Source organism: Equus quagga, chromosome 7 (genome assembly GCF_021613505.1).
Source record: "Equus quagga isolate Etosha38 chromosome 7, UCLA_HA_Equagga_1.0, whole genome shotgun sequence".
NCBI lineage: Eukaryota > Metazoa > Chordata > Mammalia > Perissodactyla > Equidae > Equus > Equus quagga.
The window spans coordinates 55,223,231-55,249,571 of NC_060273.1; the positions used below are offsets into that span (position 1 = coordinate 55,223,231).

The following is a 26,341-nucleotide window of genomic DNA, read 5'->3' on the forward strand; positions in this document are numbered from 1 at the left end:
TTCCAATGAAAGAAAAAGGGAATATATTTCCACATATTTTTAATTATATAGAATTTCCTCAAACATGATTTTTCATAATATATTCCATTAAGTTAACATCATATTTGAAGAAAGAGCATTTTCTGATTTCATTTGAAGCCTGATTTTGAGCAATTACAGTGTCATTGTTCCGCGGTAGAAAGGTTGAATTCATTTACTGTGTGGTTATGCTAGTTATGATTGATGTCTCTTCTCCAAATGATAAACCAATCACCCCAATGATGTAATGTCATTTTAAGAGTGCCATAATCACATTTCTCTCCAACTAGAAGCTCTGATGAGTTCTAATAAAGATTTATGGTAGATTAAAGGCCTACATAATATCAACAATGGATTGCTCATTTGATGAGAGATTTGATTAGGTAATTTTTTTGAAAAAGAATATGAGTTTACTAAATATATCAGGCCTGGCTTTGAAGAAGGGCATGGGCCATCATAGTAGCAGTCCATCACTCCATCTCCAGAATGAATTGTCTTAAACGTATTTATGGGGTCCTCTCTAATTGTAGAGGTTGAGGCCAGTGGTGGCATACACTCATGGATGGAGCCAAAACACAATCTTATCAAGGAAAGCTCTTGGCATGGAAAGTTCTGTACTGCTTTTGATGGAATATGTTAATGAACACCATGAGTGGCAAATTCAGAACAGAACTCTGGGTCAGGAGCAATTAATTTCTGCAAATGTCTCTCCTTGGTCCATGGGTACTTAACCCTAGATATTGCTAACTCCTACATTTCTATGTTATGTAAACAAGTCACTAACAAGAGAAATCAAAATAAGGCATGATTGTTGCTCGGCCCAGGGCAATTCCACCTAAAATTCAGAGGTTGCTTGGGGAGGCAGTAGCCACAAAATCCTCAAAAGTGGGACAGAACCCTGTAACCAGTCCCTTTGCTCTGTGAATGTGAAAACCACAACGAGAACTAGGGATTTAGAAGCAGTATTTATCATGGTACCATGCGATCAGCTTGTTAAATTCAAGTGAAGTGGCACAGTAGAGGATTATAGGAGAGGTCACCCCCAAACACTTCAGACTTGGCAAGACATTCCATATTCATGTCAAGGGAACACATTTTAATCACAAAATCATTTAAACCAGGAAGGAGGAAAAAGTCAAAAGCCAACCATCAAAAAACAAGAGGTCTGCGATGCACACAAATTGAGCACGTGAGGGTGTCCAGGGTCACTCGGCTATGACCAGAATTGTAGTAATACAAAATTCAATATTCCATTGTCTCTCTGCACTTCACCTTTGAGACCTACATGCTCTCATGTGCAGCAGCGGGCAAATTCCTGCCGCTGAAGGAGGCCCAAACCCTCTTAAAATGAGCAAGATCTCTTCAGTATCTGGGACCTTCAACAGATGTATCCTGGAATGGCAATGCCACAAAACAACAAATGTATTTCACCTTGATGATCCCCACACCGCCTTCTCCCCAGCCCTTGTTTCAGAGTTGTCATTTTGCTGGAGACTCGAGACTGTCATGCACACATCACACATTTAGACACCACAGTTTCCTTACCACTGCTGGAGGCTTGCTGGGGCCCTGAGCATGCTCTGAGCAGGTATGAATTGGGGGAGAATTCCTCATCGGGGTTGGTGTCCATGATTTGATGGGAGGTGTTGCTGTCTAGCAATGGCATCTGGCAGCTAACTGGTGGAGGATTATGGGAGCTAGGCAGCTGAGCAGATGGGAGGAGGCTAGACGAGGATGTAGGTGGAATGGGACGACCTGGGAAAGAGGACAGAGGGGTCAAAGGTCAGCAATGAATGTCATGAGAGCATCCAGAGAAAGTTACATTGAAACCACCTCACAATACAAATATCCAAAAGAAGAAATGCTCCAGATGTATTTTTTCAAGTGGTTTGATGTTTTTCTAAATGTCCAAATTCATACCACAGCTAGCTGCATATTTCAGAAACCCGGCAGAAGAAATATTCATGTACACAGCTGAAATGGAATCAGTCTGGAAAACATCCACTTCTTTCTGTCTCCTCCGGTATTGTCCTAATCTAGGTCTGCACATCTCTCACTGAACTGTCCTTGCTGGTCTCCCTGCTTCCACTCTTGCCACATACCCATCTACTCCCCATTGTCCCCATCCCTTCTCCAGAGTAGCCAGAATGATATTTTAAAGATAGAAATCAGGTCGCATCTTTTGCCTGCTTGGCACTCTCCAATGGCTTCCCATTGCATGTAGAAAGAAACCCAAGCTCTTTATGATAACCTACCTGTATTGCCTATTTTGGCACTAGCTGCCTCACCTCTAATAGTGGCCATTACCACTCTCCACTTGGCCCCTCACTCTCCAGCCATCAAGGCCATCTTTATTTCTGCTGCTTGAATAAGCCTCGCCATCCCATCTTCAGAGTCTACACATCCTGTCCCCTCTACATGGAACATTCTCCCCGACTTGCACCTCACTGACATTTACAATTCTGCTTCTTCTCTTCATTCAAGCCTTCTCTGTCTGCCTTCTTGAAAGTTTCCCACCTATCTGCTTTATCCTATTAGCCTGCTTACGTTTCTTCACAGTCCTTATTACTATGTGAAAATGAACATCTATTTTAGTCACCCCTGCATCCTCAGTGTCTTCCTAATGAATAACACCTGGTGAATGAGTGAACAAATAAATAAGGTAGACTAAAACCAAATTAATTAGTTTGGGGTCGAAGTAGAAGAGAGATGGAAAGATTGACACATTGACATCCCAAAGAATTGCCAATGCCCCCACTCTCTCCACCGTGTAATATTTTTGGACACCAGGAGGCAATTCCTACAAAAAGAATCACAGCCACTCCAGGCCACAAGGAGGAGCAGCCAGCCTGGCAGGAAGTGGGCAGTGACGTGGAGCTGCCCTTGGGTCAAGAAGTTCTCCTCCCACACGGAAGGCTGCTGTGACCTTTCAGGTGGCAGGCAGCTCCTGGCAGCGGATTGCTGAGTGAGGATAATTGCCATGTATACTTTCACCTGATTCACCCTTACATCTTGGGGTCCTCACAATTGCTTGCCTGCTGGTTTATTCATCTGGGAAGCTCATAAAAATGAGCCAAGGCTAGCAGTCCACAGGATATGCCCTAAAGCTGGGGGTGTGGAAGGAAGGGTAAGATGCTGAGAAAACAAACTGAAGAGTCAGGTTAGAGTTTCAACTCAGGCAAGAAGTGCCCAAGCCAGAGGAACATGTTGCCCTGCTTTTAGATGTACTACATATGTGAAGACATCTTCAGACACCTCAAATGGATGCCAATTTTCGTTGTCACTTTCATAATTGAATTTCCTGATCTATTGTTCAGTGCATTAAATGTTATCGCTAGATGAGCTTGGTTCAATAAAATGTAGAAGTGCCTCCTATGTGCTCTGAGACAGTGAGGACACAAAAACAAGCAAGACATCATTCCTGCCCTCAGAGAGCTCATAGTCTAGTGGGGGAGGCAGACAGGTAAGTACATCATTTCAGCCCCATGATAAGAGCAGGATGGTGGCATGTAAGGACATGTTGCTGTGGGAGCAGAGAAAAGAGATGCTTGGTCCAGCTTGGCCAGGTGGGGGTAGAGAGTCACACTGAGATTCCTGGGAAAGGTGATGACTGAGCAGTCTTTGAAAGAGGAGAAAAGGGACTTCCAGTGAGAGAAAAAATGATGAACAATGGCACAGAGACCTCAAAGCACTAGCCTGTTATCACTTTTGAGGGTGGGAGTCAGAAAGAGACAGGAAATAAGATATTCAAAGCTTAACGTTAGGGGCTCCTGTCCAGTAACACAACTGAAGAAGATTAATCAACGTTGATAAATGGAGTTTGATTTGAAAAATTCAATTCATTCATAACTGTTTGGGAGCCATATAAAGTGTGATATTCTAGCCAGATGCTCCAGCAGAGGTAGGTGGACCACCTTAGAGCTTCATGAGAATCAGTGCTAACATTTAATCGATACCTTCTCCCATAGGTCTCCCTCCAATAACTATCAGTATTATTACTATTTTAACTGCTAATGTTTTTTGCACAATGACTATCTACCGCTCACTGTGCCAGCCACTGCACATGTATTATCTCATTTAATTCTCAAAACAGTCCTAAAAGGTTAGAATTATTATAATTCCCATTTTATAGAGGAGGAAATTGAGGCATAGAGAGGTGAGATTGCATAGTTAGAAGTGATAGGGGCCAGGAGGCAAACTCAGGTTTGTCTGTTCCAAAATCCACTCTCTAACCACTCTGCAAGGTGTTTGCCCAAACAGCATGGTGACAAAAAAGGAAGAAGGGCACATACAGGGAGAGGGGTGATTTATAGGAAATCACATTTCCAGTTTCCCATTTCCCAACCCCAAGGCACTCTCAAGATTTGAAATAAGAAACATTTCTTTGAATAACCATTTATAGCAGCCATCATCTGGCAGAGTTCAAAGCTTTTCTCGTAATTTTGTCACGAAATTCAAAGTGACTCCTTCACAGTGATGTTACCCTCTGCCTCCTTCGAGGCTCCTGAAAGTGGAGGTGTGCTGACCAGGGCGCTGTGAAGTCGGTGTTGACGTCCAGTTGGCAGTGAAGCTCTGGTGGGAACAGATTTTAACTCACAATCAATAGGCTCTATAGTTTGTATTATCGAGGCATATCTGAAACTGCATGTTGAAGAACAAGGATGGCTGGGAGCCAATTTTTAAATTCCTTTGAGTGACTGAGGTGGAACTGAAGTTCAAGTGCGATTTTCCAGGAGCCTGATATGATAGTTGCTGTGAAATCATTCTTTACATGAACTTTTTGAGATTTTGTTCAGCATGAATTCATTTCACATAGCACAGACAGAACTGCCTTTTAATTTATACAAACACAGACAATGGAAGAGCAGTCATAACACAATGAAAGCACTGGGATTACTTTGGTGTGTGAAATACACATCACGGAACTGTCTCATTCCTGTTATTTCCCTGCCTCCTTTAAATCCCTGCTCTGGTAGCTCCTTAACCTGTGCTTGCTGGTACCTCCCATTACTTGGGAAATATCTCAGTCCCTAGATCAGCCCCCAATCAAATTGTATGCTGTTGCCTATTTGCTATGTCATTTGCTAATTTTGTTCACTTATGCTACATTTTTCCCCCTGACTATTCCAACTGACAGAGACCATCTGCACCGACACAAACAGGTTCCAAAGTACAGGGGAGAGAGCTGGAACTTATACAGACTCACTCTATAGACCACGACTTCTTACCAAAATGCCTAGGGTGGGATGGGCATGGAACCAGGGGCTATGCACTTATTTGGTTTCTGCTTTATGCACTACAGAGGCCCCCTGATCCCCAAACTATTTTTGAAGTTCCATTTTGAATGGGTATAGAGTCCCTGGCAAATATACAGAAAACAGGGTTTAACTGAACTGTTAAAAAGCAAAAGGAAACATGCAAAGGCAGCAATATGTCATTCATTAAACTCATATGGTCTTGTGTATGTGTGTGTTTTCCAAGATGCCCATGTAAGTCAAAGTCTAATTATCTGCGAGATTGGATTTCCCCTACAGCCTTAAAAATGGGGACTAATTCAAATTTTGCTAATTTACCTGTTTCCAAATGAGTAAGATTTTGTGACAGTTTCAACTCATGAACTTTTTCTGATTAAAAAATCTATAGCTGGAAAAAGCAGTTCCCCACCAACTCTGATAGATTGGTAGTGGCTGTTTGGAATGCTGTGTTGAGAAGGATGCTGAGGGCGCCCTGGGTTCAGTGGGAAACAGTGCCACCATCAATTAGAAAAATCATGGACCAGGAGTGGGTGAAAAGTAGCAGATGCACAGCATTTATTTGCCAGCCACACTCCAGGCCTTCATTCATCATCCACTCCAGCCACACCTGAAAACTTTATCCTACACCATCTGTGGTTGAAGTCACATTGCTTTGATTCCCATTGTCTCAATTACAGCACCATTTTTCTCCTTAAATCGATTTGGATCCAGATTTAGTTCCCCTATCCAAGATTAAAGGGCTGCAATCTTCCCTCTACCCCCAAAGCAGTAAATATTTTCAGTGAAATTGCTGCTCTACCCAACTGTTGCTAATAGATTCACTAATTTATGATCGAAGGCACGTTGCAGATCAATTCCCAAAATTCACTTAAAACAACTGCTTCCTTTTTCACTCAAAGAAATAGATATTAAAATGTCCCGTGTAGACAATGCATAATTGATCTGTGTAGTGATCGGGTATCAGAATATTTGATGGAGTAGGACAAAAAAAATGGTACCAGGAAAAATTGCATCCAAAATAAAAAGTTCAATGACCTCATTACCAATTATATATGTGATCTTGCCTTGTGCTAAGAACAGAGTTAAATATTTAATGTGTATTTTTCTCTTTTAACATCTACAACTTTTCTATGAACAAGTACTATTATCATCCCCCTTTACAGGTGAAGAAACTGAGGCTAGAAGGACTGACTCTGTCCTGATACTGCCCTGTTAGCAAGCAGCAGAGCTGGCTGGGATTTGAACCCAGGCAACCCGACTCCAAAGCCAAGCCTTGAATGGTTCATTCTACTATTTTCCGCATTAGACAAGAATGATTGCTAAAAAGTGAGCAAGATATGAACCCAAACTCATCGGTCCTCTTCTGGAGGGCACCTTCAGGGTCACCTTAGGGGAGGTTATTAACCATGGGCAGAAACAAGGCTCCTCCTGGAAATAGCCACACTGACCCCTCATGCAGAATAAATAATTTGTAAAGAGACAGCAATTCTTAAGTCAAAAACTAGAAATCCTCTGTGGTTCTGAGAGTTCAAAAATAATAAAAATATGGCTTTTACGTCAAAGTTGAGTATTGCAAAAGGACTATATTAGCATAGTTTGAGCAACTTACTTCACCTCTCTGGGCCTCTCTGATGATAATAACACTGACGTCACGTGTTGTTGTGAAGACTGGTGATAATATGTGTAAGGCCCTTAGGACTGTGTTTGACACATAGTAGGTGTGAGGGACTGAGATGGAACTAATGAGACTTGCAGCTTATTGGTTCTAGTTGGTTCACAAGCACCTACTGTGTGTGCATGGCTGGGCCACAGGTGGAGAGTCTGTCATTCTTTCCCCCTGGGGCTGACTCTAGGAGACAGTGAAGCCATCTTGCCACTGAAGGGAAAAGGCTGCCTGAGAATGGAGTCAACAGGGAGGAAAGCAGAGATGTGAGATGAAGGGAGAGACATCCCTGATGACACCAGGAGAGTACCTGGACTCGGCCAGGCCTGAAACCACACTGCTGCAAAACTTTTCAGCATATGAACCAACTTATTCTCCACCCACCCTCATTTTTTATTTCTGTTTTTTTTTTTTAAAGATTTTATTTTTTACTTTTTCTCCCCAAAGCCCCCCAGTACACAGTTGTATATTCTTTGCTGTGGGTCCTTCCAGCTGTGGCATGCGGGACGCTGCCTCAGCGTGGTCCAATGAGCAGTGCCATGTCCGCACCCAGGACCCGAACCAGCGAAACACTGGGCCGCCTGCAGCGGAGTGCGCGAACTTAACCACTCGGCCACGGGGCCAGTCCCTTTTATTTCTGTTTTTTAAGCAGCTGGAGTTGGTTTTTGTCACTTAGAACCAAAAGCATCCCGCCTAAAACTGATCACCAAGCACACATGAGAAAATGACTTGGCTGATGCCACTTATTTATTTAATAGAAGAATTGGACATAGACTCCAGGTCTTCTGCCTCCAAAACTACGAAATTTTCACATTCTATAAACTGACTCTCTCCCTGTTAAACCGTGAGAAATCAAACATGCGGGGTCCCAGAGAAATCATTTATGGCGCAAGGTATCCAGTCTAGTGAGAAGAATATTGTGGGCCTTAAAGAGTCGGGGAGAGACGCAGGTAGACGGCTGTCTACTTACTACCAATCAAGCGTGCGCTACAGCAGCTTTCTGTCCTCAGAACTGGGGAGAAACTCTGATCACCTTCTAGCTGCTATTGGCCCTTACATAGACCACATTGATCTTGGGGTAGGGTGAAAGGGACTCAATTTCTTACCTATGTCTTAAATTTTAAAGAAAGAAGAGAGACAGTAGTTTCAACTATAATTGCAAAATGCAAAATGACCTCAAAGGATACATCTTAAAATTAAAATATAGATACATTTATTTATATTTTATATTGATATCATATTATATATTTATATTCCCTGTAGCAGGCTGCTTACATTTAGTGCTGATTTTTGGCTAGATCAATCCTTCTTAACAGGGGGGCAATTTTGCTCCCTAGAGGACATTTGTCAATGTCTGGAGACATTTTGGTTGTCACAGTTTGGTGGTGGGGGGAAGGATGCTACTAGCTTCTAGTGGGTAGAGACCAGAGATGCTGCTAACCCTCCTATAGTGCACAGAATAATCTCCCACAACAAAGAATTTCCAGCCCCAAGTGTCAACGGTGCCAAGGCTGAGAAACCAGGTCCGCACGTGTGATGGCTTTAGATTAGTATACTTTATGTCACATGGTCAATTTTTAAGTAGCTCTTTTTTTCCACTTGATAAGAATTGGGCAGATATCAGAAGTGGAAAATTTGGTTCCATTAGCTCTTTCCACCAACCTAAGAAAACAAGCAAATAAGCTTAAATTGCCATTGGGGAATTTCAGTTAGAGAGCGGGGACAGTTTCCCCCATGGCTCTAATTCGTCACTGAGGGAAGTTATAGAACGCCTTTCTCTAAAGCAAGCAGAGACCTTTTTGTCAAGAGAGAGTTGGGCGGCCTTTATAGAGGTGAGAGATTCAGGGGAGAATGTTCCAACTCAGTTGTAGGTTACTGAACCTCACCTGAGGCATTTTCATGATGACCTCTCACGTCTTCTCCATGAGGCAATACCAGCTTAACTGGGTTTGCTCTATTCCATATCACCCCATTTAAAGTTTTTATTTTCACAGCAGAAGACCTAATTGCCCTCTTCACTCACACTTCACTGAACTCACTAAAGCCCAGTTAAGCATTTTCTTGAAAACAAATCGTTTTCAGATGGCCCTGGCAAAACTATCCTGATTTTGCACAAGCTATTATACGGCATGTATTGGGAGAAAGGCAGCCTGTTGGACTTGCCCCAGTTAAAGGGCCTCTTTCAGGAGATTGAGCATGAACTGTCTTCACAGTTTGGGGCTCTATGCACTTGGGTGTTGCTACCAGATCTCACTAACAACTTGCATGTTTACATATCACCTCTTCCTGGCAGCACTGCACTTTGGAAGGTGTCAAATATAGATCAGACTATCGATTCAGGGTAGAGTTTGTTTTTGAAGTAGTATGATTTCTATAATTTTTTAATGCCAGCCCTTTCATATTCATGGGGTGAAATGCAGTGAATTTGTGCAGCTTCCCCTTTTGGGGACACAAATCTACTTTACTTACAGTGGCATAACTGTTTACCAAAAGGTAATGGATTCTCAAATACCTTCTGCCCAGAAATTCCTAGTGGCTTGACACACGCACCTTAATTACATCTCCCAGCTCCTTTAGGATGAAATGGCATTATTATTTTGGTGATATTAGTTGCCTAGGTCAATGCTGTCCAACAGAACTTTCTGTGATGATGGGAATGTTCTATGTCTACAATATTTAATATATGTGGCTATTGAGTACCTAAAATGCAGCTAGTGCAACCGAGGAACTGAATTCTTAAGTAAGTTTACATAGCCACAAGGTGCTAGCGGCTACCATATTAAACAGCACAGTCCATAGTTCTGGCTTCCCAGTTACTGGTATCCCTCACCCCTGTGTTTCTCCCCTCCACACAAGAGCCAACATATTTCTGAATATACAAATTTGCTCATGTCATGCTTCTTCTCTCGACCTACACAAGAGTCCCCACTGCCTCCATAATACAGTGCAAACTGTTGGATGGCAATTATCCCTTGCCAGACCTCCTCATCCCCTGTACTCTAACCACTTCAAAGCGACTGTAGTATTGAATATCTATCTTTCCCTCCTCACATCCCTCCCTGTGCAGTGAAATGTTCCGTTCTCATTGGTAGTCTCAACCTTCTCCTGAAAACCTCCTTAAAGACTCAACTCAAGCATCACCTTCTTTATAAGTCTTTCCTAATCACCCCACCCATTAGTGCCCAGGATATACTTCTATTATTGTAATATGTTAGCATATTTATCTGTCCTAAATGTCTGGCTCATTCATGAGACTGTGAGTGACTGGGTAGAAACTGGGGATTATACATCTTTGCATCCTAGCCTATCCCAGAGCCTCTACACAGTAAATAGCAACCTGAATGGTGAATTTTAACAATTCATTCCACAAACATTAACTGGATGTCTATCAAACGCTCATGGCATTGACTTCGCTGCCGGCTGCCTGTGGCTGTTGGTCTTGGGCTTTAGGTACTTCTCAGTGTGTAAGTATCTTGCTGAGAAGAATTGATTCAGATTCTAAAAGTATGATTTTTTCTTTCAATCGAGTGGCTAGAATATTAAGTCACTACTTCATCTGGCGCGCCAATGAAGACATAGCAGTCTGTGACAACCTTGGCGGAAAAACTGACTGTTAGGCTTATTAAGAGACAATATGCCAGTCTCTAAGGTGGCACCCTTATAAGGGATTTTCCATGGGTGGTGGTGTGGCCACATTTTTTGGCTCAGCTGCTGACCTTACAGCCTAAACCCCTATGCAAGATATGATTCCATTCTAATTATGAAAGCTTCTTGCCCTAGGGAACTGCTTGGGAGATGTGACCCAACACTATCCAGAAACACTAGACGAAAGTGCTAAACTGTGTGGCTAATGCAATCTCTTACAGAGTTCTCTCTTTAAGCTGAGTAACACGCGGAAGATACATGGGGCTGTTTCTTGCCCTCTTGGAACCTACATTACACTCTCAAAAGAGCTCAGTTGGGGGAAAACTTCTAGAGAAAGATTTAAAGAAACTGTATGCCCATGCCAAAACTTAATTCTCAAAGGGATTCCCTGGAAAACATCTTCCATGACACTTGGGAATCTATCTTTCTCATTTTTGTGTTCATTTCCTGGGTTTGTGGTACATGGAAACAACAATATTGCCAATCACTAAGATTTATTGAGCTCTTAGGATGTACCAGGCATTATTTCCAAGCCCTCTACATACATTATTATATTTAATCTTACAACAACCCTCTGGAGGTAAGTAATATCATCTTCATTCCAAAGATGAGAAGACTGAATTAAGAGGGGATAAGTTGGTTGGGAGGAAGAATTTGAGACCAGGCATTACAGCTCTAGAGCTCATACCACACTGCACAGGAAATGACAACGCAATTTAATTAACCTTTGTAATGACAAAGTACCGGTGACTGATGTGACAATATGATTGACACTGGAACCAGATTGAAGTTCAAATCTTGGTTCTGCCACCGATTTTCTGGGTGACTTTTGGCAAGTCACCTACCTTTTCTGGGCTCAACTGTTTGACAACCAAAATGTGTATAAACATAATTCATAGATTATTCTAAGTATTAAATGAGACATTTATCTAAATGCTCTGAAGTAAGTGGTAAGTATTATTATCATCCATTAGAAGAAAATGAGATAAATGTCCTATTCCCCTTCCAGGATGTTTGGAGGATTAAATAACATATAGGAAAGTACACTGCCAATGGTACAGTGCTGTACAAATGGTGACTGTTTCGTTCTCGTTGGAAGCTTTCCTTTTCAGAGGCTTTGTCTGCAGATAGCAAATGGTTCTCAACTGTAAGTCTATGTTTTGCTCCACGCCTTAGGAAGAACAAAGATAAAACATGGGCTCTAGGCAGCAGATGCTTGAACTATTTCATCTCTGTGCTGCCCACACTCACAGAACCCACCCATTCCTCATTGAATGGTCCTTGATAAGGTGCTAAAGATCAGAATTCTGGGAGTCTAACCAATGGAAATTGCCAATAGAAAGGCTGAAAAGCTCTCCCTTGAAAGATGTAGAACTGTTTTGAAACTAGAATGGAAAATGTAAACTGGACTGGTACGAGGTCTAGTTTGTTAGGAGGCTATGGATGTCGTATACATTAGTTCACCTCTTCCTTGAACAGTCATCACCTTACACCTAAAACATCCCCACTAGAAGTATAGTTAGAAAGAGTACTGGAGTTAGGAGACCAGGATTCCTTATTGGGCAACCCAGATGCTAGCTAGGTGTGTGCAAAGTGCTTACCCTCTACCAGGGCTCAGTTAACATGTGCAATGTTATTGCACTATCACATAATAGACCTAGCACTTTTAAGAAGCATCTTTTAAGAAAAGTCTCAGCCACAATTGAACCCATATTCCCGTGGAAGATACTAATATTCACAAACACTTTTTTAAGCATTCACAATGTTCTAGGCAGTATGCTTAGCACATTTCATGGTTTGTAATTTATGTAATTCTTCCAACAATACTATCTAGAAGGTACTATTATTATTCTCATTTTACAGATGAGGAAACTAAGGCTTGTAGAGATGAAGAGACTTGACCGAGGTCACATAGTAAGTAATGGGCAAAGCCAAGACGCTAATTCAGATCTCTTTGATTAACAGTCACTGCAACATCTGAGATGTAAAAGAGAAGAGGAATAATTCCAGCTAAAATAAGCCAGGAACACAGAGGAGAAGGGGTAGCAGTGTGGGAAGGATGAAACGATCTGTAGGGAGCTCTCCTTCAGCTCTAAAATTCCACAATTTCTATTACTCATTCTGCCCACATAACAGGTATGGAGATCAACAATGGGGTCAAGATCACAGGTGAGGTTGTGTCCTTGCAGAAATTCACAACCCAGCTTGCACCTTCCCACCTTCTCCAAGCTTGGCTTACTTTCTTCGTGAAGGTCAGAATGAATCTTCAAAGCTCTCTCTTTGGGCCGTGCAGAGGCAGGTGATCCAGGGTAATGCTCTCTGAAGGCTAACTTAGAATACCCTCCAGAGAAAATGACGCATGAATGCACACAGCTGGAGACATGACAAAAGGCCTTAGAGGGGCAAGAGGAAGCATTAAGAAAGAGGAGGAGCACAACTGGGAGCATGATAATCATGCTGACCATATACACCAGCCACACGGCTACTCAGCCTGAGGACTGGATGCCACGGGACTGACTCGAGTCTGAAATAGCACAGTGCTATGTGGTGGCTGAAAAGATGTGGAAGGAGAGATGTTTTGGAGAGTTTCCATGACACCCTGGCAGGCTTGTGGCCTGCTGGACTATGAAGGTGCCTTAGTTCAGCTCATGAGAAGTTGTTGTACGTGTGTGTGTGCACACAGACATTCTTAAATTGACTAGAGTCAGCAAAATTAATACGCACCCACAGGGTACTGTTGGCCAAGTCTCTATTTTCATAAATAATGCCTTTCTCGCCTTTTACAAGCCTGTTTGAAGACCTGCAGTGCATCCTGGCTACAACTCAAAGCCCATCTAATGAAAGCACCTCCACTGTCAGCAATGTTAATGTCACTTTAAAGAGTGTGAAATGTTGCTAAATGTGTCAGGAAACAATTAGATAACATAAGAGGCATGTTTTCTCAGTGCACAGAGAAATATATTACGCAGGCGGGAGATAAATGCAAAGTTTTCTGAGCTCCAGCATATTCAGCACTCTCCCTCTCTCTCTTTTTTTAATCCAACAGAGAAATTGTTTGGCCAGAGTAAGCCCTGCTTCAAATACTTGGAGAAGGGAGAAAGGCCTGCTTTGCCTCTGACTGCTGTTGCTTGAGCCCTGTGCTATCAGGCTCAGCGAGATACAAACAGTCTTCCACTCAAATTAAATGTGTGCCCTCCTAATTAGCATTATAACTATAGGTTTCTCTGAGCCAGAGTTGATAAAATTACAGTGTTCGTCTGGAAAGGAACCGGCAGCTCTCCCTTGCCGACACAATGGCTGCAGCATTTGCACGGTTAGAACAATGCCCCCGGAGCCTGCCCCCATCTTCAGAGGTCAGCCTGGGGAAGGAAGGTAAATGCCAAGCGGGCTGACATTAGGACAGCAGCCGGGTCCAGATGCAATCTGTTCTTTGTGTGTGAAGGTGTAAGGTTTGGCTCCTAAGCTCTGGGGAGAACGGTTCTTACTGCAAAGCTTCTTTGTAGAGTTCTGTCATCTCCACCACCTGTGGGCTTCCAAATGGGGCCTCAAAACCACAGGCAGGGCTGCCTGAAGTGGATTTTTCCCCAGTCTCCAGCCTGCATCACTCTCCATGGTTCTGAAACCTCACCATGAACTAGGAAAGGGTTGTTTCTTCCACAACCTTGAGACGTGTCTGCCCACCTTCTCAGGGGAATTTTGAATCAGGCCAGGGAATCAGTGGAGGAGAGAGAGTAAAGCAGGGAGGGAGCAAATAAAGAGAGACGAGGGCAGAGACTCCGGAATAGGCATAGCCACTGAGTGACGGTCTGGGGGTAAAAAGGGAAATGATTTGTTCTGACATGATTTTCAAATAATCACAGTTGCCAGGAAAGAAACCACGGCCAAGCCGAGCTGAAATGCTGGAAAACTTAAGGCGAGCGAGGAGTCTGGGTGTCAGTGATGCAATGATGTGCAATTTGGGGCGTGAACAAACAGGTTTGTGTGGGCAACCAGGAAACCTCATCATGGTGGAAGTGATGTGATTAAGTGTTAGGATCAGTTAACATACGCAAAAATTCTCGGGCTTTTTCTTTTCTCATGAAAACTTGCCACATTGTATAGATGCAGAACAAAGACTATTGTGGCTACTAGTTCACATTTGTTTCACAATTTATGTAGTTCTGCCATATTAGTGAGTCTTAGAAGCTGGGGGTAGGGTTGACCTGTTGCTTATCTCCTTTGCTATGTTTCTATTTACAACAGCTATCTTGCTATCTCTTGCTCTTTTTCTGAGATTAGTAAAATTCATAGAATGGTCTGAATGAAGACAAAGAACGCTACCGCTGAAGACCATGGAACGCTAACTTTAGAAAGAACCTCGGATAATATCTGAACCAACTATTTTACTTTGCTAATGACAAAATTGTGGTTCAGAGAGAGAAAGGGGCTTTTCCCACACCACACAGTGAATTCATAACGTGAGTCTAAGGCTCTGTCCATTAAATTACCCTCCTCTTAATATTCAACTGGAAGGACAAATAGAAAACCCAAAGTTCAAGTTAGTATGAAGAAAATCTGGTTTCACAGCAAATCACATTAATGGGCTATAATTCTACAATTTTAATGCAAAACGTGAAAAATAGGAAATTAGGCCACCCCCCCCCCCCCCCAAAAAACGTTCAACATATAATGTTACACTCTTATTTTCCAAGCTATGTTCTTTGGAACATTAGGTTGTCTCAGGATATAAACATGTGTCCCAGGAAAGAAGGTCTCCATGATGAAATGGTTTGTGCAGTATGAGACAGTATGAGAAGCATAGGAAAAAGAGTCCCACTGTATTCTACGCTGATGTGATCACATCTGGATTGGCTGGTCCATTCCATTCTAGGCTGACATCATCTTAAGAGCCTCGTTGAGAAACTGGATTTGCCCGGCGGAGGGGAATTCAGACTGATGTGTACACTAGAGATCATTTAATAGGTTATAGGCCCTGTAGCTCTTAAGCCTCGAGAAGAGGTAAGGGAAGTTGGAGCAGTCCTCAAATAATTGAGTCATGACCCATGGAAGAAGAAATAGACTTTATAAGTTTGTTCAGATGTCTGTTCTAGGAATGATGAAAGTTAAAGGAAGCAGATTCAGCTTGCTATCTACTGCATCCATCTGTGCCTCTCTTTTATGTAAGTTCTATCTAGAATTATGGTTCTATAAGCATGTGCTTTATCATTCTTTCTAGAGTGTAACTTACTCTTTCATTCATTCAGCATATATTTCCTGAACAACTACTACGTTTGAGGGGCTCTTCTACACTAAGGTATTGCTCTAGGTTGTCGAAGCTGTACTATTAGAGTTGCTGTTTTCAACCTTTCCATCTCCTAAAGCACCTAACAAAGTACTTGCTCATAGAGAGTGTTTAATAAATATTTGTTGACAAAATGGATAAACGTGCAAAGAACTTTCTAACAACAGTTGTTGAATAACATCAGAATCGGCCTCCTTGTAGGTAATAAGCTCCCCATCACAGAGATTATTTAAGTATTCTTGAGCAGCCCTAGTCAGGAGGACCACAGAGAGTGTTTTGGCCTTCAGTGAGAGGTAGGATCATAGGCCCTTTAAATTCAGCTCCAGCTCTAAATATCCCCATAATTTTGTGAGTGTTCTTGTCACTGTCCCTTGGGGTAAAGGAGACAGAAAATCATATGGAAGATGTCTCAAAAGTAAGAAGTCTGCCCAGATAGTCTCCCTGTTCTACCAGAAGTCAGAGACACATTTGTCTTCCCGCCCTCTGCATGTCTGAAAAATTTTAGTTCCCAGCTGAAAACTGAGACCCATATAGATTCATGCATCCTTAGAGGACCTCCCTTTATTTAAAGGAAACATGTCACTGTGTTGAAGCTTAAGCTCAAATTAATTATAACAAGTGTAATATTTGGCCAACCTTAGTCTCATGATTCAACATTCCCGCTTGATCAGTTTCCAGAGCTAAATGAGAGCCTATAACCATTTGCCATGTAATAACACTTTTTGCTTTTATGACTGCTTTCATCTGTGGATCTCAAAGCATGGTGCAAACAGTAATTAAAGTTCACCTGTGAGGTACAGATGCATTTGCTCGGCTCATTTGGCAAAGTGGCTGTGGGAGGGGGTGACTGGGCAATGTCCAGGTAGAAACTGGAATGGTGGGCTCCCTCTTCCCACCTATTTTTTTTATGATCCCAGTAAACTAGTCACATTGTTTGTTTAAGCAAAGAGTTGGCATATGTCCACTTCAACAAAAAAACTTTCTGTCTAGTATAAGAGAAGTTGAAATAATTGATTGTGTGGAAGGTAAAAGGACTAGTAAGGAATTCCCATCAGAGTTCCTAGATGAACCAACATAAAAAGAGATTCTTGAATCAACCCTTCCTTCCTTCCTTCCTTCCTTTTATTCAACACACATTCTTTGAGTGTCTAATGCATGTCAGGCACTGTTCTATGGGCTGAGGGTGTAAAGTGAAAAACCAAAATCCTTGCCTTCTTGGGGCTTATATTCTGGTGGGGAGAGAAGAAAACCAACAAATAAGTAATAGCAAAAATAACAATAAATAAAAACCAACAAAAATATATATTTACAGATGCATATCCAAACACACTATATGTCTGCATGTAGATATGGGCTATAGGGAAAAGGAGAGAAAGGAAGGCAGAATAGGGAGTTGCAGAGTGGGGCTCAAGAGGTGGGTGCTACTTACTGTCAAGTCATCAGCGAAGGCCTCCCACTGAAGATCACATTTGAACAGGGATCTGCAGGAAGTGAGAGAGGGGGCTATGCTGATATCTGGGGGAAAATGTATTATAGATGCAAGGAACAGCATCAACACAGGCTCTGAGCTGGCCCCATGCTTGGTGTATGTCAGGATAGCAAGCAGGTCAGGAGCCTGGAATGTAATGAGAGACGGAGAAGCGGGAGACCTTACGAGTGACTGTGACGACTTTGGTTTCCACTCGGGGTGAGATGGAAAGCTGCCAGAGAGCTCTGAGGGAGGAGGGACATGTCTGACGCACAGTTTAGCAAGATCACTTTGGCTGCTGTATTGAGAACAGACCTAAGGAAGACAAAGGCAGAAGGAGGGGGAGACCCATTAGAAGGTGGTTGCAATAATCCATGTCAGAGATTATCGCAGATTGGACTTGGTGGTGGTGGTGGTGACAAAAGTGACAAAGATCAGAACCTGGAGACATTTTGAAGGTAGAGTGAACATGTTCTGCTGATGGATTAACGTGGGGGTGACAGAAAGAGAGGAGTCAACCATAATTTGGTTTTGGGCCTGAACAAACCTGGTTACAGAGGTATTCATACCATATTTGCATATTTATGCCAAGTGCTTACTTTAGCACATTGCGTAAGATGAAAGACACAACTGGATCGAAAACCAGTCTACACGTTTGAAAATGACACTAGTTGTTGCCTAGAAAACCCTTCTTAGACAGAGAGGCAAATCATGATTTTATTCACAACTTTACCAAAAAATATCTCCCAGGAAGAGAGAGGTACAAAAAAGGCTTTCAGATGTTCTGGAACAGAACAGAACTGACAAGGCAGATCCCCATTTTTTATCCAACTTAAGGAAATCTAATAAAACCTAAGCTGAGAGAGTTGAACTTTCATCTTTGTCTGGGCAAGATGACGCTATATCTAGCTGAGAGTTAAAATTTCTCAACATAGACAGGGACAGGAATGGTCCAGAAAATAAGCCATTTTCCCTCTGCAAACTGATATCACATGTGGTACAGAGAAGTAAATTAATTTTGGTCCTGTTCTCTGATTTCTCCTTTAGCTTGACCTGATTTTCTTGCAAGCCTCAGGCACAGTTAATTTGTAGGGAGGGGTGTGTGTAGATGTTGGAGAATATGTATTGGTGCGTGTGTGCGAGTAGATGGGGATCTTGGCTGAAATAGTAATACAGTGCCTTTTTATTATTATTTATAGGAGAACTATATCTTCAGGGCTTTTAAAATAAAAAGAAATGGAAGATAGGTGATGCAAAATTATTTTTTAGTGTTCATACCCTTTGGTTGATACATAAATAATACAAATGAAATGGTAAATAGCACTAAGGGTACAATTATCGAACAAGTAGAAATGTACATTTGCAACAGCACAAAGTTCCCAGTTGTTATCATATCAGGGAAGCAGCTATTTATGTAAAACTCTGTACGTTTTTTTTGGTCTTATTTGAATTTTGCTTCAGTTGAATTATTTTATTGCAAAACTGGAAGATGAATTTCTATCTCTGAAGTTTAAAAATCTAAAGCCTGGGTAGGGATTGGCCACAAACACACAAATGCAGTCTGCAGAGAATAAGTGAAAAGCAAATTGTGGTAGTCTATGGAATGAAACAGTTGCTTAATCGGTTCTGAGTGACCCACCATTCTAGATAGGCAGGCAATATTAATGGTGGAGAAGCTGCTTAAACCTTTCCAGGAAAATATGCCAAGTCCTGTACAGAAAGGCAAACATTTTCTTTCAAACAGCAAAAAAGGAAACATCACCACAAAATCACGGTAGAACCATCTACTTAAAAGTACGTTATGAGCGAAATTTCCTCTTCTCAAATGGAGCCTCGATTAAAATGGATGTCTCCCCCTGCAAGCTCCCATAGGGTTACGGAACCTTATTTATTTAAATTGGTTGGTTGTCCCCCGAGAGTTCTACCAATGGAGTGATGCGAAAACTCATTAGTGGCATTTTATTTTTAAATTCCACAGAACAGTCTCAAACAGAGCTTGATCACTTTCCCAAGTGCTCCCACTGTGGAGCATCATTTGCAACGGGATGTGCACCAGTAAATCATAATGCCCATCACTCAAACCGAGGTTTCCATCGTCTGACTTTCCTATATCACTTTGTGGGTAACAAATCCACCTCATAATGACACCCGCTATCAAAATTTGACTGATGGCAGGACGCGTGCTTCATTTCGTCTCATTCTGCAATTTCTTAAATTCTATGAGGAGTACACACAACTTCAAATTCCATGCTAAAGAGAAATACGAAAGAACCAATCACGTACATTTGCTTTCTGTAGGACTCACCCTCAGGTTCTACGGTAGAGGCATGAAGGCAAAGCAACACCAATTACCTTTAAGCCCAGACACAGAGATCAATGCATGGGCTAACAATCGGGTGCTGTCAAATGTTAAAACCACTAAATTCTCGTCTTGTTAAATCATCTGATGGCCGTTTCTTCTTTTAGTTAAATAGGGATAAATAATAAAAAACAATTTACAACTAAAAGATGCTAGCGTTTTGCAGCTGCTGAATGTCTTTTGGGGAGATTAGATTCTATAATGAGGAGATATAACCATCATTTTATAAAAGCTGTTGCTGTCTTGGGAAAAACACCACTGAATACGATTAGAAAAGCCTTTCCTTCATGAACCTATTACAGTCATGTGCTGATTGCTTGGCATATGCTTAATGATATCTCTATAGCTGAAAAACAATAATTTGTTACTGTAAATCTTGACATAATATATTAAGTTCAACCATGCTTTTATTAGTTCTACCTTTGACTTGTGTGCTTTAAACTTGCAAAGCCCTGCACAAGTTGAAAAGCAAATCAACTACCTGTAATTTTAACATAGATATTCCCCAATAGCTTAATAGAAGTTTTTCTCAAATAACTTAAATATCATTTCAAGCATCCCTGGCTGCTGGCTCTCCATTAAGGGTATCAAAGATATGGTAATGGGGGGGCTGAGAATTACGGAGTGGGGAAAACTCTGTGTGTAGTACAGACAATTAGCGTTAGGCAATAAACGGCTAACATTACAATCCTCTTTATTTTTGAAAAATTATAGGGTCTATTAAGACAGTATCAACTGATGTAACTCTGTCAGAGACATTTCTAAAAGAGACAGTAATTCCTTGGCTTCTATTTCTTTCATGGGAAAAATGAAGACAGAAGGAAGGACACAGCATTTCTAGTTCCTTCTTTTCCAACCCACCTCCCTGACAAACAAGAGAACAGCAGGAAGCTCCAGCTGTCCTCAGTAGAAAGACCCAAGCAAGTCTTGACCATAAGACTTCTTCTTGCTACTGCTATTTCTAGAAAGATAGAAGTGTCCTCAGTCAAAGCTTAAGCCCCAGAACGTTTTTATTCTTTCCAGTCAAATGTCTGCCCTCAAGCTCTGGTATTGTTAATAACCAAGGCCAAAACTGGAAGCCTTGAAGGGGAATGTTTTATACCCTAAAACCAGAAGATGAATAGCATCTGGAAGCGAAATAGATAACAGGCTTTCTCACCTTATCAAATATTCCTGTAATGTTTGGCACTATAAAAATCCTTGCTTAATATCTTTGGTGACTACAATAATTCTGAACACATATATATTATATATACATAATATATATACAGATGATATATATATTATTCTTTACGACCTCTTTTAAAATCAATGACTGTACACACAAACATTTAAGCAAGCGTATTCTTGTCTAAGACAAAGGACTTCATACCAGAACTCAGAATTGGTGAGTCATAGGAGAAACGAAGACAAAATTCTCTCTTTCTCACAGTTTATTCACTGCCCCCACCCCCAGCAGATGATCACACTGATCAACAACCCCCCCACTCCCCCAGTTAAGCTTCCACTTCCTCCAATCAATATAATTTGCAAGTCAGGAAATGGAAATCTCCATAAAGACTGATACATTTCATAAGTAGGTTTCAAGGCTTTGCTCTTTGCTGCTGGGTTCCGTGGAGAAATTTATCTCCTGGGATTAGGGTAACAATTAGTGATTCATGCACTCTGAGAGTGATAGTACTAGGTGGGAAAGATCACACCTTCGTGAATGAACATGAGAAAACTCAGAGTAGTAATTATTTAGCATTTTTAATGCCAAACCTCATCTACGTCACCCAAGTCCCGGAACCCAGCACCACAGACTTACTATTAACTCCTTGCGAGCTAATTGAGGGGAAAACACGAGGCCAGCCCTTGGTGACTGACCGGCTGAGGGGCCAGGTTTCTTGTGTTCTCCTCACAGCCCAGTGTTTGGAGAGGACTTTCTCTTCAAGTATCATTAAAGTCTTACCTTTGCAGCCCCATCCTCTGGAGTAGCCCCAGGAAGTTATTGACCAGACTTCTCCTGGATTGCATTTATGGCTTTGCTTACTTTCAGGAGCTAGGCTATGTCATCTTGGGGTTAAAAGTGGGCAGAGGAAAGAAATTTCTTGTTTTAAATTTTGAGCTCAGGAGAGGAGCTCCATCTTCTCTGTCCACTGTAGGTTCTAGCACAGCACAGAGACGGGGACTGTCATCTAAGTCCTAGTGGACTCCCCCTCGTCAATGACCCCCGCCCATTAGAGCCGCACACAGCTGATTAGAATGAAGGTTACAGAGCAGACTGCTCCTCCCTCCAGCTGGCCTTGTGGCCAAACATTATAACTCAATTATAACATACGTGGTGGGCACAGTAATGGCCCCCAGAGTCATCCATGTCCTAATCTCTGGAACATGCAAATACGTTACCTCCCACGGCAAAAGGAACTTGCAGGTCAAGTTAAGGATCTTGCATTGGAGAGAAAAGAGGGAAGCAGGAGGATCAGAGTTCAAGGAGATGTGACCACAGAAGCAAAGGCTGGCATGAGGTAAGGAAGGGGCCACGCGCCAAGGAATACAAGCGGCCTCTGGAATTGGAAAAGGTAAGGAAATAGATTTGTCCCTAGAGCTACAGAAGCAATGCGGCCCTGCCGACACCTTGATTTTCGTCCACTGAGATTGCTTTTAGACTTCTCGTCTCCAAAACTATAAAATAAATTTATGTTGTCTTAAGCCATTAAGTTTGCGGGAATTTGTTAGATTAGCGATAAGAAAGTAACACAATGTACAGCGTGGCTTTAAGGCCTACTCTACCTGGTCCATCTTGGCTGGTATCAGGACCACTTGCAGCTGCGTGCTGAGAATGGGGTTTCAGTGGGAACTATGTCTAGCCTGTCCTCAAATTCTTCAGCCAGGAAACCAAGGTCTCTGAGAGCAATCAGATCAACAACAAACAGGAATAACGTGATGCTGTCAGCTCTGGCAAAAAGTCACCAGTTGGTGACTCAACTAATACGTAACAACTTCCCAAGGAGGAAAAGTGCTTAGAGCAGGAGTTTTTTAGCAGTGACTGTGCAGGAAGTCTTTAAGAGCTGGGCATTGTTCTCTGCATGGGAGAAATACACGAGTCCATTCCTTGGCTCTTTTTTAATTTTTTTAATTTTGTATTTTTTGAGGAAGATTAGCCCTGAGCTAATATCTGCCACCAATCCTTTGTTTTTTTTTTTTTTTGCTTTAGGAAGACTGGCCCTGAGCTAACATCCATGCCCACCTTCTTCTATTTTATGTGGGACGGCTGCCACAGCATGGCTTGACAAGCAGTGCATAGGTCCACACCTGGGATCCGAACCAACAAACCCCAGGCCACCGAAGTGGAACGTGCGAACTTAACCACTGTGCCACTGGGCCAGCCCTCCATTCCTTGGTTCTAAAGCTGCTCTCTAGAGCAGAGTGGGCCAGGGGCAGCCCCACTGGCCTCATCTGGCATACACACATATATTTTTTTGACCAAAACTGTTTTTTTAAAAAACTGAATTTTAATGCCATTGATTGAAATATGGACTCTCCACTTTACTACAGACCTCACCATTCGCTCTTACTTATCCCTGGCTATTTCATTGATTCATATTGCCTAACTAGTCCTTATGGGCACTTGAGTTTTCAATCCAAGAGTAAGATCTGTGGTGACTCTATTATTATGCATTTACTATTTAATACTTTGAAGCAACTCTCACGACCCATCCAGCACTCATGACCTAGTCAACCAGCTGTTGTGACCACCTCTGCATGTTCCTAGTGATGTGCCACGGGGCTCTGTTGTTGGGCATGCTCAGTACGTTCACTGAAAAATTGAATGCTAGTCACTGTAATTGTCGAGAACATAGTGCTAGAATTGAAAGTTTGTATTCTGGACAAGAGAATGAAGATCCAAAAATATCTGAATCATCCACACTGAAATCTAAGAGGGTAAATATAAAGTTCTGCATTTAGGATAAAAGAGAAGGAAAAAACCTACGCAAGTACTCAATGGGAAAATACGACTCAACAGAAGCACCTATAAAAAAGGCTTTGGAGTTTCATATCAGTAGAAGCTTTGTTATGGTCTCATTGAGTGTTTGGCCCAAACAAACCATTCACAGAAGTCCAGGTTCTGATCAAGGGAAACCATATTTCTTCAAATTCTACCCTAAGATAGAACAGACTCATAGATGCAGTAACGTTTCAAGATGGACGTCTATAAACTGGAAGGTGTTTATAAGAAAATGGGCAGGATGGTGTTGGGGAGTAAATTTGAGTCAGGTGAACGTCTGAAGGAAACTGAGAGGCTCAGGTAGGAGAACTGGGGACCGGGTAGGCAGAGTCTGGTATGTGCACAGGCACATCCAGGTCAGTCCATACAGTCCAGTCCTGTAGAAGGAGGTTGGGATTTATTTTGTTTATTTGCAGAAGGTGGAAAAGGAACCAAAGAATAGAGGAGATAAGAAAGAGAGTCTGGTTAAGTAGAAGGACAAATTTTCTAATGATTTGACTGGTGCACAAGTGGAATAGGCTTTCTTGTGTGGCAGTGAGTTCACCATGGGTGGAGGCATTTAAGCAGATGTTAGATGACCCTTAGAGGGGATGCGAGAGCGGAAATCCAAGTATGGATAAAAATGGGATAAGATGATCTCTGGGGTCCAGTCCAAAAGCAAGATTCTCTGATACTGTGCCCTATTGTCCTCAAGATGATGCACCGTTTGGAAAGTGATCCTGTGGAGGTAGAAGGGGGGAAATCATGTTCATTTACATGGAGGGAGAAAAAGATGCTACTTGGGGACAATCCAAAGAGGGTTTCGCTTCCAATAAATTGGTCCCTGGTAAACTTTAGCCTTGGGAATGTGGGTCATAAGCTTGTCCTGAGCTATTCATTTCTTAATCAAAGAGACTCAAAATATCTTAGCATTTAAATTTTCAGTGTTATTTGTAGCAGTTTTCTCTGTGGCTTCATCTGTTCTCGACCAATGAAAGATTCTTGGCATCATGTAAACAACACCTGAGCATTCTAAAAAAGACTCCCCAGCACTTTTCAACTACTTGGGGGGTGAAGATTTTCTAGCAATCTAAGCGCTGCTGACAGGCGAGAGTTTCCCTTTTGCTTTTTCTGACTCAGGATAATTTCCAAGTTAAACGATTCGCCGGTCAGGCACTGCGGATACATGCAGCCGGAGGACAAAGCTGAGTGCGGGGCGCTGGGTGTAACACTTTTCTGAGTTGCCGTGCTGTCCTGAGTGTGTGCTAACATTCCACATTCATTCAGTCAGTCTTCACTGAGGGCCGACCCCGTGGCAGGAGCTGTGCTGGGCAGGAGGCACACAAAGAAGGATCAGCCTCGGCCTGCGCCCTCAAGGAATTCACACAGACACGTAAACAGGTGACTCTGTTTTCAATGTGATGGCTGCTATCCAAGGGATCTGGTTAGAGCAGCACGGGAACCCCAAAGAGGTGCAATGAACTCTTCCTGGGGCAGAAGGGGTGGTGACGACGGGAGAGAGAAGATGGTTTTAGAATCATAAGCTGCTAAATGGAGAGGGGCGAGAGAAGGAGGTTGCAGGGAGGTCTTGTACAGGCGGAGGGCAGCAGGTGGAGTGGCCATGGGAGGAGCAACCAGGACTAGTGGTCCCGGGCCCTTCCCTGCCTCCCTCTAACAAGTTAAATTGAATTCTTAGCGCTTCAGTTTCCGATGTGAAGCGGGGAAAACGGAAACCTAAGTACCCAACTGCCAGGACTATTATGAAGACAAAAATGAGCTATCAGGGGAGAGAGTTTTGCAAAAGGTTAATGCTTTTAAGTTTAGGTTGGAAATCACAAACTCTGCAGCCTTACAACCTGCAGAACACTATGTCTGTCTGTCTGTCCATCCATCTGTCTGCCTGTAGGTAGAACATTGAATGTCTTCGGCAGGGTATATATTATCCAGTTCACTTCAGGCCTTAGCAGTCCCTTGACTTATTCCATATGCCAGGCCGCTTCAAACAGCTATGTGACCTGCCGAAAACCGGAGGGATTTAGGATTAAAGGGATCTGCACAAAGTAACACGGGAATCGTGACTATTTTTGAGTCGGGATCTTTCTCTTAGACAGTGGCAAAGTGATACATTGTTCTGAGCTGCAACATTAATGAGGATGATTAAGAACAGGTCTTTGAAGTTAGAGTTATTTTTCACACAGACCTTTTAAATGAAAATAAATCTCATTCCTGCCCAATCAAGAATGGACTAATGGTCTGAAAAATTCAGAGAGAGGGGAAAGTAATGACGGAGAGACTTTCTACTTGAAAAAAATAAAAACAAAGAAACTTATGCAACAACGGTTTAATTTCAATTAAATCCTAAAAGTAAAAATGAATTTTTACCTAATTTGGAAAAAATGGCAAACAAGACTGAGAGTTGACTTCTGGATGGACCTCTTTGGCAGTCTGCCCACTATTCATTGCAAAATATAGTTCACTTCACACAAAGAGTTGTACGGAGGTGGCTGAGAAATGACAGACATTCACTAATTCAGCACAGTGGGAGGAGGAGACAGAGAGGAGAAATAGGATGCTAGAGAAATAATTAGCAGAAGACTAAAAGCGAAAGATAGAAATACTGAAGGGCTGAAGACAAGAAAAGTCTACGAAGGATTTTTTTGGCCACTCCCAAATCTCTAAAATAAA

General features: G+C 42.2%; 1 protein-coding gene and 1 long non-coding RNA gene across 8 annotated transcripts in view; one reads left to right on the plus strand and one right to left on the minus strand.

Annotated features, from left to right (window-relative positions):
- The window catches only part of TENM2 (teneurin transmembrane protein 2), a 1,159,540-nt gene that overhangs the window by 349,379 nt on the left and 783,820 nt on the right, over nt 1-26,341 (minus strand). For 6 of the 7 annotated variants that reach the window (XM_046666360.1, XM_046666359.1, XM_046666362.1 and 3 more), the window contains one exon: nt 1,564-1,773. The exons of the other annotated variant lie outside the window; for it this stretch is intronic. In XM_046666360.1, coding sequence (XP_046522316.1) covers nt 1,564-1,773 — 210 coding nt within the window. The remainder of the gene's footprint in view (nt 1-1,563; nt 1,774-26,341) is intronic. 7 annotated transcript variants of the gene reach the window in all.
- LOC124241963 (uncharacterized) overlaps nt 1-26,341 on the plus strand; it is a 59,579-nt gene that overhangs the window by 26,559 nt on the left and 6,679 nt on the right. The gene's annotated exons all lie outside the window — the stretch shown is intronic.